Here is a 13747-nt window from a genome sequence, read left to right as displayed (position 1 = left end):
TCTATCTCTCTCAGCCCCCCTCTAAAATCCTCACATCTACGCTGATTATATATCCCCGACGTTCGAACTCTCAAGATTCCCAACACTCGCTCATAAAACATACACGCACCCATTCATGTATTAACAGCGCGCGCACACACAAACACCCTCATCCACACACATGTTACCCTTCAAATAGGCGTATGATAATCACACTCGCACATCAACAAAGGGAACATGAGATTTATTCCTCCGCGCGCAAAGAATGGAGGACAGGCGTAAGTAAATATCACATGATTTTATTATTTAAAATAACTAATTAAAAATGGACAAAATGTTTTTTATATCAAAATTTAAATGATAGAAATAATGTTCATACTCTCATAATCAAGGCCTTTGGGGAAGCTATGCTGCATTTTTTATGTCATTTTAATTTTTATTATCCACACTGCAGTTCCGGTTTTTCTGGCAATGAAATGACCGAGATAATAGTTAGTCCTATTTCAGGCCATTTAACTTTTGATTAAGCTGGACAAGTACCCAATTAAAATACCTAGTTTTTATGTACTGTTGTTACTAATATCAGCGAATTAAAGCAAAGTCTGTCGTTGGAGTGATTTTTGATGATTTTTTGACGAGCTATGATAACATGTGAGTGAACGGGGGTCTGTAATACTCATGCGAGCCACAAAACGCACCAGCACCACAGAGGTGTAATATACTGACACTAGAGGGCATACTTTGTCAAGAGGCTGTGAGGAATTGACTTGGCGTCCGCCATCTTAACAAGGGCAAAAGTGGCCTTCGACCACGTATTGTCTATATGATAGTTTAGGAGAAGGTGCAAAATTATACCCACAATTGCTCAGAAAATGCTATAAGAATAAAATTTGGCATAATCATTCTTCACCTCATACTGATCATTTTTAGGGGTGGTGTCAAAATTTTGAACACTTTCCTAAGTACCGGTTGATAGGTAACAAGAGTACCATAACAACTGGCATTTTAAGGGGAGCAACCACCAGGAAACCCACTATTCCTTCGTTTCCACTCCAAAACTAATCCAAATCAACTTTCATAGATGTCCACAAGACACAACCAGGATGCTCCTCCCCCCTCCAAAAAAATAATAACATAAAAAAATGACCATAAGTCATTTATTCAAGATGGCTTCAAGATGGCCAGAAAATAAAGTCATGTTACTATTTCCTTGTAAATACATGTACATCATTGCAACATAACATCAGTGGTGAAATCTTGTCCGAGCAGTCGGGGGACGATAGCAATACATTGAGCTGAAAATTCAAAATTAAAGCGCAAACCCCGCATCAATTTCTACGGGGTACATAAATATGTACATAATGACACCACCTATCACATTCGCTGGTGACGGTGAAGAGCTATATAAGGATTTTCTTTTCGTTCATAGTTTGAATTGTGGCATAATTTGCTAAATTACAATTGGAATGAGCATGCATATCAATATGAGAGCGAGCAAAGCGAGTGAGCAAATTTTCAGTATTTGGAAGGCTAAATGGTGAAAAAAGGCGTTTCTTTTCAAATAAAAACGAGAAAATGGAGATTATACAATCGAAGTGTGGAAGTGAAATGCGGGGTAAAATATGAAATGAACCGGCGGCAGCGGGGGGTCGTTATCTCGTCACCGCTGTAGTCCCTCAGTGTTAACTTCGACTGCCTACACTAACATCTCTGGCCGATTCTACCATACACTGTTAGAAAATTTAAATAAAAGAAGTTCCTGCATTAGAGTCTCGAGAACACCTGTAATCTTACCAGATTGCGTAATCTTACAAGAAATTGGTATTTGGTGTATTGAATCTCCAAATTTCTTTAAATAAAACACCCTTTCCCCTTTAAACAGACCTGTCCTGTAAAATTTCAGGAAATTCCTGTTGTATTAATTTACAGAATGACTCTGTAATTGCTTCCTGCAAAATATTTTTTTCTGTAAAATCACGATTTTTTAAACAGTGGATGTGGTTCTCGCGCGACATAATTGGTCAAAATTCATGTCAATGTCCACTAATTCGTCAAAGCCACTTCTATCTGCTCTGGGGGCTACTCACCAAGGGGTAACACTGTCTGCGGAGGCCGAGTGGAAGAGACATCGCAAGCTGCGGAGGCCAGGAACTGGACCGACCACCGGGGCCGAGTGGGGCATGTCAGGCCAGAAGAGATGATGGGGCTCGAATCAACTATTAATATGATTATTTTAAGTTATATCAATATTCATGTATATTTTCATGTAAAAATGTTGTAAAATAAATCAAAATAAAATTTGATGTCAAACAGCAGTAGGTAAATAATTTTTCAAAAAGTCACTCCCGCGTGACACCGAGACCCATATTGCAATATGTATGTGCGAAACTCAATTGTCATGATAAACTACCTATACCATGTGAACATAAAATTGGGTATAAAAGAAATGTCTTCATATAAATAAAATATTTCTTTTGAAACAAAATTACCATGTGGATCTAGCGCCTTTTGCAAACAAACTGAAATGGATCCAACCACTTTTGAATAAAAAAAACGTGAAATTTCTTTGCCATTTTTATTCACATTTTGCTTGGAGTTTCAACTAATCTTTGGTATCATCAGAGCGACTAAAAATTTATACATTGAGACCATAAATGATTAAATTTGATGAATAACAGATCTAACCCCTTTTGCAGGTGAGCTCTTCAAATTTTAAAAATGGGCCTTTTGGTGATATTCTCACCATAAGATTTGGATCTATGTGATGTCGTTGTGTGTTTTGTAGTAAGTTAAGCAAAGCCTTTTTGAAGTGATTTATGATGATGATTATTATTATATAAGTAGACATTTTTACGCGGTTTGGAAAAAAAATCAAATCTGAAGTTCTAAATTTAGCTTTTGGGGTTAATTAGACCATACTGTTAATAGGGCATACCACGCGAGATTTTGCGAGCGCTAATCGCAAGCTCAAACTTTTGGATATTTCATTAAGAAATTAAAGTTAAACATTCTGAACAGTTCTCTTTATCATGAAAAAAGACGTTTTTAGCCCAAGAATTAATGCACGAAGCGCGAGCTAAAAATTTATGATATTCCAACCAGGAAACTGGACATTCTAAGCATTTTCATAACCAGCAAAAGGATGAGTTCCTTACTACGTAATAATTGAGACAAAAAAGAGGATTTTTCTCACCTGAAATGTATTGTGTTGTACTTCAAAAAGAGTATTTAATATCCAAAAGGGCACATATTATTCTTAAAAAGGCATTTTTTTTACCTACGGGATTTGTTATTTATCATAACCAGTAGAAGCTGTTAAAAATTACACCCTTCTCCTAAACATCCCCTTATCTTGAGCTAACATGTGACCATCACACAGTCTCTTAATCCATTCGCTCGATCTGGCAGCAATTGCTCAGGGAAAATCAAAATTTAGATGTTTCATCCAAGAGCCAATTCTTGACCACAATATACACATCTATAATCCTCCGTTGAAAGTATTACTGAATGATAGCCTGTTATTTATTTATTTTTTGTTACGAAAATGAATTAATTTCATTTCGTAAAAACGAGCCTTATTTCATTTCGGACTAACGAATCTTCGGATTAAGGAACCCTATTTAGCTTTCGGACTAACTAACCTTCGGATTAACTAGCCCTATTTCATTTTCGGACTAACGAACCTTCGGATTAACGAACCTTATTTCGTTTTCGGAATAATAAACCTTCTGATAAACGAAACTTCGATCGGAAAGGTTATGGTTTAATTAATTTTTTTAAGCCTTATGATCTACTCCCACTAATAATCATGAAAAAATGCGATCACAGCCATTTTGGATTTATGCAATTTGAACATATTTCAACCATTTGCATATCTCTGTACTTTTAGTACGTCAATTGGAGAAATGCACTGAGGTAAAAATATACATATAAATATGTATATAGCAATTTGTTTAAAACCTTATATATCCTGGAATAAGGTGTCAGGAGGCAGGAATTTACCAGGTTTTTACCACATGAGGAACATGTATATTCATTCTATAGTGCGAATAAAGCCAGTTATTAATTTTTAGGTTCCTCTATATCGGGAAGTAACACTGTTGTGTACAAATACACACTCTCAAACACCCCGCCTCTAACACGTCACACCCAATATCTAGGCTAGTCTAGGGAGCCAACTGTGTCTTGAATTATTTTTTTTTATTGTTATAGATTTTATTGCTTCAAAAGCAAAATACAATATACATCAAAAAAATTCTGCATAGACCAGCCAAGCATAAAATATTATTACAATTGTAAATTTGATATCCACATTTACTTATACTCTTAATGATTCTATTTTTTTTTATATACATCCAATGAATATTTGAAGAGCTTGATTCCCAATGGAGCTAGATCCACTTTTGACCAAAAGTGATTTTTTTTAAACATAAAAATGTGTATCTTTGACGTGGGAATCCAATGCAACATATCGCTTTTGATTTTTTTGGTTTGGGAAAGGTTGGTAAAAATTAATTTCAAATTAGAGTTTTGTTCCAAAAGGAGCTAAATCCACTATACGGTTATTTAAAATTGTTTTTTTTTCCTATTTTACTTAAAGTTATGCATTAATATTTTAGGTACATGTGGATAAAAGTTTTCACCATCAGTGCAAATTTTGCTGAAAATAACAGAATTTTACAATTTGTATGAATATTTTTGGATTTAGCTCCTTTTGGAATCAGATATCGAAAAGTTGCCGTTATTAGAAAAGATGACAAAATATCATATTTTTTTGGACCAAATGGTTGGTAGAGGAACTGTTATTGGACGGAATGGTATTTGACTAAATGAAGATAGACCATGTGATGAGTAGATAAGTTAGCAATAGACGATTCGCAATTTACTAAAGAGAATACATCTCGAAGTACTTTGACTTTTGTAGCAAATCGTTGCTCTAGCATTCTGTATACGACGTTCCGTTAAACGACGTCGCGGTATACAGGCCTACAATTAATCCATTTTATATTTCACTTTGTCTAAACATTTAGTTTTAACCGCTAATCTTACTTGCAATCGTGCCATTTTCTATAAAATGGAAATAATTAAAAGTAAGTTTCATGCGTGCATGAAATGCAATACACCCGTAAAGGAAACCAATGAAAATCACCTGCCGTGAATGGCAAACCAAATATAAACATCCGGTCTGTCGAGAACAAGGTCGACATCGGTTCCTGATAGGCCAGGGCCCCGTAACACAAAGGCTAGCGATTAATGGCTAATATTAAAGAACAATTCTGATTGGTTCCTACTAAGTCTACTGAGCGAAATTTGCCTGCAACCATGGTCTTCATAGGCAAGTTCATTTAGTGATTGATTGCCATCTTTTTTTGTTTTACGGGGCCTAGGAAGTGCCTAAACACCTACCTTTTCCTTCCTGCAGTGGCAATATGGAACTATTTCTTTTGAAAAGTCACATAATTGGTTCAGCGCATCTACACTGTGTTGTTTGTCGAAATTCTCATTCGATGAAAAAAGACAAAGGTATGTTAAGTGGAGACAAATTCTTAACCCTTAAGGTTGGTGTTCGGTGACGTATCTTTCGAAATTCCCATCGTTTAAAGTCTCGGTTTCAGACTCGGATGTCCTATCTGCACAGTGAACTTGATAAGACCAGGTTTCCCTTTTCGATAAACCTGATAACTAATTAAGATGAATATAAGTGGAGCAGCCATCTTCCATATCTTCCTCAATATGATGGGATATTTGCTTGCCCAAGGTAACTATAACAAAATATGATTTATATTTGCATTGAAATAAACGTACCGAATAGCGGCATCTTCGTCGTTAATATTCATTCTTCAGTATTCCCTTTTTCATTTCTTTACGTCTCCTTTATGTATCTTTTGTTCACTCCTAGTATACGTTTGCCAGTCTGATTGAAATACGATGTGTTATATTGGACTTGGCCTTATTATTTGGCCTTCCGTCATGACTGGTCGGAAGCGAACCCTACACATAGTCAAAAAGGAGTTGAACATTCAAAGCACATTATATAAGACCATAACTCTAACAAATATCGTTAAAACTTTTAACAAGTTATTTAGAGGTTCAAACAATATTATTGTATCATATTTAAACGACAGCCTACTCCTAGGTGGGCCTAATATAAATAAAACCAAAAGACTATGTCATAAATTGTGATGAATCCCTTTACTGTCTGTTTGTAATTACTTTCTCAGTATGATATCTGTAACTATTGTATCTATTTATCTGTTGGTTAGGAAAAACCGGTCCAGAGCCATTTGATATTCAACTATCCTATGGTACGACCCCATACGAAGGCGTTGTGGAGATTTTCATCAATGGTGAGTGGACGGCTATCTGCGATGACTCCATGGACTTCAAGACAGCTAACGTTCTTTGCCGGATGCTCGGGCATGGGTCCGCCATCAACTACCACTGTTGCGGAGAACTAGGGACTGGATGGGGCGATTATGTGCTAGACCCTGTCCGTTGCGAGGGCCACGAAAGCAGCATTAAAGAGTGTTACTATTCGGTCAAAGAGCACTATTATGACGAATCTATGATATCAACTGATTTCTGTGCCCACGAGGAGGATGTAGGGCTTACATGCAATCCAGGTATGCTAAACATTTTAAATATACAATTACGACTTCATCTGCTAAAAATCTCATTTCCAAGCAGAATCACAATTTAAAAACAACTGGCTCAAGCCACACCAGACACTACAAAACAGTGCAGCTTGATAGCCGACCTAATACAATTGTTTTAAAAAACGTATCCAGGAAATAGAAATCTACGCAAATTCAATAACCGGTTCTGTATACACCATGCCATAAATTTTCTGCAAATCTTGAGGTCCATGGACACTTTTTTGTCATAAACGGCTGAAAATAAAGTTTTGATTGATTTTCTACCTTTTTCAGCACAGGTACGATTGAAAGGCGGATCATACGGTCCAACGATGCATGAGGGGAAGGTTGAGATCCTTCGCGATAAGGAATGGTTGGCCATCTATGCAGAGTCCATGGATTTCAATCTCGCCGTCCTACTGTGTCGAATGCTGGACTACTTTACGGCCAAAGGCTTTCGCGAACACGAGCGAACTGGGCATCACAAAGATGACGTCGTCAACGGCTCGTTCAAATGCACGGGGGAAGAGATGCACTTCAACGACTGTCCGTTTTCCAGTGGCGGATTGGATCACATTACCAATAGGAACCGTGTTGCGTGGCTCACCTGTCTCTCTTGTGAGTCCCTTATTCTGTTTATTACAATTCCTACAGTATTCTCGATTAGATCGAATTCTTTCTCATCGTAGGAATATTTTTTTTTTCAATCACTTGCAGTGCCAGTCAAGATTCTTACCTCATCAAGGCGACAACAGGGGCTTGTGCAGGTATACTACGGCACCGCGTGGGGCAAAATAGCCTTCAACTCGTGGAGCATGAATGAAGCCAACGTGGTCTGTCGCATGCTGGGCCATGATGGGGCCTCGGAAGCCACACGCGTCGAGGCCAGGTCGATGTATGACTCCGTGGTTCTGGAGTGGGTTCAGTGTAATGGCACAGAGATTAACCTTGCGCATTGTAACATGTCTGAGTTTGTGAACAGAGATGCCGGGGATGATTTATACTTTGCTGGTGCTACCTGTATTGGAGAACGTAATGTATTTACACCAATTATTACCTGATTATCCAATTTCTTGGAGGGCAATAGTTTTGACCTTTCTACATGTTCCAGAAGGATTTGATAGAAATTATGGAGATTTGTTTGATAATTAGTGTACTTAACTGATACAAATATTAAAGAAAACGTAAAGAAGGGAACCTTTAATGATAGAAATTCAACGGTTGCTTGTGTTTGTTGGGCCCTTTTTTAAAAAAGGATATATTTCATTATATCGAAGTTCGAAACAAAGTTTGACTGACCAAAAGCTTATTAAGTATTTCCCCCATAACATTCGAAAAATTCATGCTTTACGAAAATGTGAAATGCATATTTGGAAAATATGATAAGATATATTGTATCATCTTTTATTCAACTCTTATGTAAAACAATATTTATCATCGTCGTTGCTTCTGTTAAGGTTTACACTAGTTGTATTATGTCTTCTTAATTCTTCATTTGACTCTTTTAACAATTATTCATTTTATATTTTTCTTCTTGCCCGTTTTTATATTTCTCTTACCTCCAGCCCGGTTCTTTCCCCACTCTAGCAAAGATTTAACGAACATATGTTGCTCTTCATCATACCTCAAATAGAAAATGCAATTGGCCTTTAAACATTGCGCACGCTTGTTAGAGAAGGGGTATGGGCACGGTGGTTTGGCAGTTGTATTGGGGACGGATTCTGGAAATCGGTAAATCTCTTGAAAGTGCAAGTGGAATTACGACAGCTGAGAGGTCTTTGTCGAAATGTAATGGACCGAGACAGCAGTTCGTCCTAAGATTCGGACCGGACGGAAAATTGTAAATATTTCATTTGTCCATAGTCCACGACGCACTTCTGTCTTGATTCACCGATTTTCGACAAAGACTGCTTTCCCATGAGGGACTTCTGACAATAGAATCTCTGTGTTATAGAAGGCGTCTGTGTAGAGTTTGCGAAAATCCCTCTGACAGTGCGAGGATGCAGAAGCGCCGGGATGTTCTGAGCCGTCAAAACAGACAAGATTTGGTCGAACCACTGTAAGCACCATGGAGCTCTCCCCTATACAAACCTTGGTCTAAGAAGAAAGTACGGGCGCCACTGTATGTGTGCGTTGTGTGTATACGTGTGGAGGTTGAGTGTGTGAGGTCCTCTTATATCAATTCCTTCTTTTATCTCCACAGCTTCCAAACCTTTCCGACTCGCCGGAGGTCGTGATCCTAGCGAAGGCAGGCTGGAATTTTTTCAATACGGCTATTGGGGAACCATGTGCGCAGTCGACTTCAACCGCTTACAGCAATACAGCATGAACTCTGCTCGCCTAATCTGTCGCAAGTTAGGCTACCCGGACGCACTGGAATCGCATTGCTGCGCACACTTTGGGCCCGGCGTAGGGGGCATTTACATTGGATTGCCAGCCTGCAGTGTCAAGGATACAAATATATTGGCATGTCCTATATGGTATGATATCACAGGCAGGTGCAATCACTTCCACGACTTCGGGGTCACTTGTCAGAAGAACCGTAAGTCTCTTTACTCACCACAAGTCTTATGTTCCACTTTTAAATATTTCATAATGTAACATTCATAAAGTTGTTGAGGATAGTAAGCCATTTAGATAGATTACACATTATTGACTTTCATCTTAGCTTGAAACCTGATCCGTAAAGTTACGCATTAGTAAGCACGCATTAATGGGAAACTGTATATTTCAAGTAAAAAAAAGACCCCGATTGTTTGTGCTACTAGTAATTTGTTTTCGGAATAATTTGTCAAACGAATAAAAACGATTAAGAGGGATTCGGTTTCAAAGGTATATGAGTCTTTATAAAGGAAATATAATACCCAGTCACCCTCCTTCCCTGCCAATTTTCTCACAAACTTTGGTTTGAATATTTCTTTTCGACATGCTGGCCAAAGTTGATCTGGAAGTCCGACTTGTTGGTGGTAAAGACCGCAGTGAGGGTCGTGTTGAAGTTCTCTACGAAGGTGCATGGGGGACAATTTGTGATGACAACTGGGACCAAAACGACGCCAACGTTGTGTGCCGCATGCTAGGGTATGAAAGAGCAGATGGTTACTCCTGCTGTTCGGGTTATGGAGAGGGTGCCGGAGACATTGTTTTCGATGATGTTGAATGTAACGGATCAGAGGCCAATATTGGACACTGTCCAAGGAACAAACTTCGATCACATGACTGTACCCATGCTGAAGATGTTGGTGTGAAGTGTTTCGGCAAGGGTCCAGAACTTGGCTCGACGACTACAGGTAAGGGATAGGGGCCCACATCGTGGTGTAGCGGTTCTGAGCCGAGAGTAGTACCAAATCTCATTGTATATACTTACACTCTCAAGGGATTTTTAAGTATCTCGACAGATAAAATCAATTCGGACAGCCTTCCACAGCAGGATTAACCAGAATTAAAATTGATGAAAGCGATGAAATCTAGCACTTAAAATGGGATGAAATAAATGTAGGTTTCATTAAACCTCTTCTACGAGAATAGCTCCCCAACATATTGGCAACTGGAAACACTAAGGACTTGCAATGTCATTATGTCTACAAAAATCAAGTGCAAGTCGCATTGATGTCCCTATCGCATTGGATAGTTCTAGGTCCGATGTGAGTAGGAGTAGATGATACGATTCAATAGTATTCCCTCAAAGACCCTGCAACTTTTGTTTTGTTCAGCTATTGGTTTTCCTCCTATCGTCGGACGGTATGTGTTTTTATAATAGTTTGTATACTGGACTTCATATTTAGCGGCGATGTCAGAGTATTTGCATTGATGTGGAATGACTGTGTAAGGTGACGTAGACTTTCCCATGCATTAGCGTACCTACGGGGTGGGGGGCAGACTGCCCCCCCTTCCCCCACCTATTGACTAGTCACAACCCATGGAAGGGACGTATCTCTGCCCCCCCCCCCCCCCGATGAGTCACAACTTATCCCTAATGAGCCACAAGTGGCTCGCTCCTTTGAACTTGAAGACCCTTTTTTGGGGGCTTGTCATTTTTTTTTCTGGTACGAATTCCTTTATTTGTGGTTCAGGACCTTTTTTTGCTTGTCAAATTCTTTGCCGGACGAATTTGCCCCGCCCCCTTGTAAAATCCTAGGTACGCCACTGTTCACATGTACAGTGTTGATATCGATGAATATGTCCCAAGCTTCTTTTCATTAAGAATCATCTTTCGTCACATCTTCCTCTTTTTTCCCACTATTTTTTCACCTCCCCACTATTAGCTGTCCCTGACCACACTCAACATACATAGATGTGGAGCGTTGTGGCCCAGTGGATTAGTCTCCGGACTTTGAAACAGAGGGTCGTGGGTTCGAATCCCAGCCATGGCGTAATTTCCTTTAGCAAGAAATTTATCCACATTGTGCTGCACTCGACCCAGGTGAGGTGATTGGGTACCCGGTAGGAAGGAATTCCTCGAATGCTCGAGCGCCGGATTAAGGTAGCCGTGCTAAAGCGGGGCAATAATAAAAGGGCCCGCTTGGAGAACAGTTTTTTGAACTGAAGTGGCTACCCTGGGTAAATATGCCGCTATTATTATTTATTATCATAATTATTATTAATACATAGATAGAGCTATGCATCATTATTAATACATTGAACTTTTTCGCCCTCAAGCTGACGTTCATCTCCCTTCCAATCTTGATGAAAATGATAGGACCAATTACAACAAATGGCAGCTCTCACCTAACAAGACACTCGGTAAGTTAATGAACGTTAAACTATAGAACTGGTGCATTTTGGTAAAATAAATTGGCACTGATGAAAGGCCAATGTTCGTTAATTGTAAGGATTTCCTACTCAAATATGGCCCTTGTGAGAAGGAAGTTACGTACGCACCAGTTTGGGGATTATTGTGTGTTCGTTTAAGTAGCTACCCTCCTTAGAATCTGAACTGAAGTCACTTCTGCATTGCCACTTCAAGCCGTGGAGCAAATCATAATAGTTATACAAAACATATACTAGATCATTTTTTTGCACTTACGTTAAATATAACATTATGTTATGTGATGCTGAGATAAATTCATAGATTTTGAATTTTTTCTCTAAAGGTCTGATAATCACCTTGATCATAATGTTTTTGATCGTTAACATTGCAATCGTAGTCCTCTCCATTAGGATACACCAATACAGGTAAGACATATATTTTTATATATTCATAACATTTCTTTAAAATAAAAATAGCCCCTGCTTTATTTCATAATTTTTTTTTTAAATATGATTGTCATCTGCCAGTATTCTGAAGTCCGCTTTAACTTTGGCAAAGGCAAAAAATTCTGTACTTAATTAGTGATGGGAAACAGAAAGTTTCACAAACTTTTCCGACATTGAGGCCCGAATTCAAATCGGTTGAACCCATGGTTTATGCAGATTCCGGTATAAATTACACTTATTTACTGCGCATAATAAAAAGAAAAAAGAAAAGTCCAATACTGATGCGCACTTTTGTCACACTGCGCCAAAGTGACGCCTGTTACCGTGGTTATCCACGCTAATTTATTCAACAGTTGAGCTAATAAATTAAGCTTGTAATGTAAATGATTAATGTCATGATCAATGGCAATTGGCTATTCATAGTCAAACCACAACTTTAGACTAGAGTTTAAATTAGACCCCAGCTCAAATTATGGATCATCGTGTTCATCATCTAGGCAAGGCCATTGCAATATCATTACTGGTTGACATATTAAATACACAAAGACAAATATCTCCACTGAATCCTGGAAGTAATATTATAGATATAATGGACTGCTTTGAGAGGCATGGTTGTTTCTAGAGGCTCAAGGGACCGCAACGCGACTATGCCCGAGGGCATGGTCTGGCCGATGCGGTACTCGCGAGCCGAATTGAAACAACCATGTCTGGAATATAAAAGCAGTCCATATATATTTTATGAACCGAATTATTAAACATTAGATCTAACGTTAGGGCCTAGTCTAGGTCTAGATCTAAAAGCCCTGGCCTTGGCCCCCAGCTTAGGTTAGGACTACACTTGACTTAGGTCTAGGCCCTTACTTACCTCTGACCCTGAAGTTAGGTCTCAAGGTCGAATATCAAAGCAGTTCCCGAGCAGTTCATACCGATAGCCCCGACTACTACTCTGATAACCATGGTTTGGTAAATCTGGGTTACTATAGACCACACTTTTATGGAGTGCCAGTTGTCAACTTATTCCCTAATCAAAAAATTCAAATTGTTGTAATTTCAGACAGTCAAATTGATCATATAGAATTGGTCGAGATCATGTAGATGTTTATGTTATCAATCATTCTTATTTTTATTATTTGATCAAAAAGAAATAACTCTGTAAATCAGCTAAGTCATATCTGTCTGAAGTTTCCCTAGTTTTTAGCTCTGTATTATAAAGTTTGCAAATTTGCATTTGATTATAAAGTGTAAAACAATTTCTTTGAAAGGCATAATTTATTTTTTGCTTGTATATAGCGCATTGAGCGTCATGAACGACTGATGTGAAAAGAATCCGCCACCATTATCATTATTAACAATGATTTTTTTTTCCTGCTGCAAAAGGTGGTCAAAATCTATTGATTCGTGAAATGGGAGGAATATGAAAATGGCAAAATATAATGTAGTATAATGAATCGACATAATTATTTCCAAAATTACGAAGTTTGATGAAGCGAGCATTCCATGGAAATGTGGCTTTAAATTCTAGATTAGACTAGAATTAAACCTAGGCTTAATCAGAATATCACCCGACATATTTTGCTTTCGTTCAATACAGAAGACGAAACACTCGTACGTATTAGATGGTCTTGGCAGTAACGGTCCTCGTGATGAGGATCGAATTTCGGATCCGAGTATCTTCTCATAGTCACCCAACGATTAGGCCTACAATGCCCGCTCTACAACCAAACGTATCCACACTGATGAAGGCAGGAGCAGCAACTGGTTCCACGTATCTTGCTTTTACTTGCATCTTTACGTGTTAGATTTGTTACATGTGCACGTTTGTAATATACACTACATCCCGTTCCACATAAATTTTCGATTCTACTACTACTAATAATTCACTTCGTTCTTCTTCGTCTTCTCCTTCTACTATTATTACTACTACTGCTACGAAGAAGAAG

The 13747-nt window shown here is 38.4% G+C and overlaps 1 protein-coding gene across 1 annotated transcript; it reads left to right on the top strand.

Annotated features, from left to right (window-relative positions):
- The first annotated feature begins 5149 nt into the window (after window positions 1-5149).
- On the top strand, window positions 5150-13480 carry LOC121430938 (deleted in malignant brain tumors 1 protein-like). The gene is made up of 9 exons (XM_041628374.1): window positions 5150-5737; window positions 6243-6602; window positions 6909-7232; window positions 7332-7646; window positions 8818-9156; window positions 9554-9901; window positions 11271-11354; window positions 11705-11786; window positions 13399-13480. The coding sequence occupies exons 1-9, from the start codon at window positions 5671-5673 to the stop codon at window positions 13421-13423; spliced, it is 1944 nt and encodes a 647-aa protein (XP_041484308.1). The 5' UTR covers window positions 5150-5670; the 3' UTR covers window positions 13424-13480.
- Window positions 13481-13747: the final 267 nt, after the last annotated feature.

This window comes from Lytechinus variegatus, chromosome 17, assembly GCF_018143015.1.
Source record: "Lytechinus variegatus isolate NC3 chromosome 17, Lvar_3.0, whole genome shotgun sequence".
NCBI lineage: Eukaryota > Metazoa > Echinodermata > Echinoidea > Temnopleuroida > Toxopneustidae > Lytechinus > Lytechinus variegatus.
Note: the sequence above shows the minus strand (reverse complement) of the source record. Positions and strands in the feature narration are given on the sequence as shown.

What these genes read in the sequence shown, in the direction of transcription:
- LOC121430938 (XM_041628374.1), top strand. Translation starts at nt 5,671, where the DNA reads ATGAATATAAGTGGAGCAGCCATCTTCCATATCTTCCTCAATATGATG. An exon ending in GGGATATTTGCTTGCCCAAG is followed by an intron (nt 5,738 to 6,242) that starts GTAACTATAACA and finishes TCTGTTGGTTAG; the next exon opens with GAAAAACCGGTCCAGAGCCA. An exon ending in GGTCACTTGTCAGAAGAACC is followed by an intron (nt 9,157 to 9,553) that starts GTAAGTCTCTTT and finishes TGCTGGCCAAAG; the next exon opens with TTGATCTGGAAGTCCGACTT.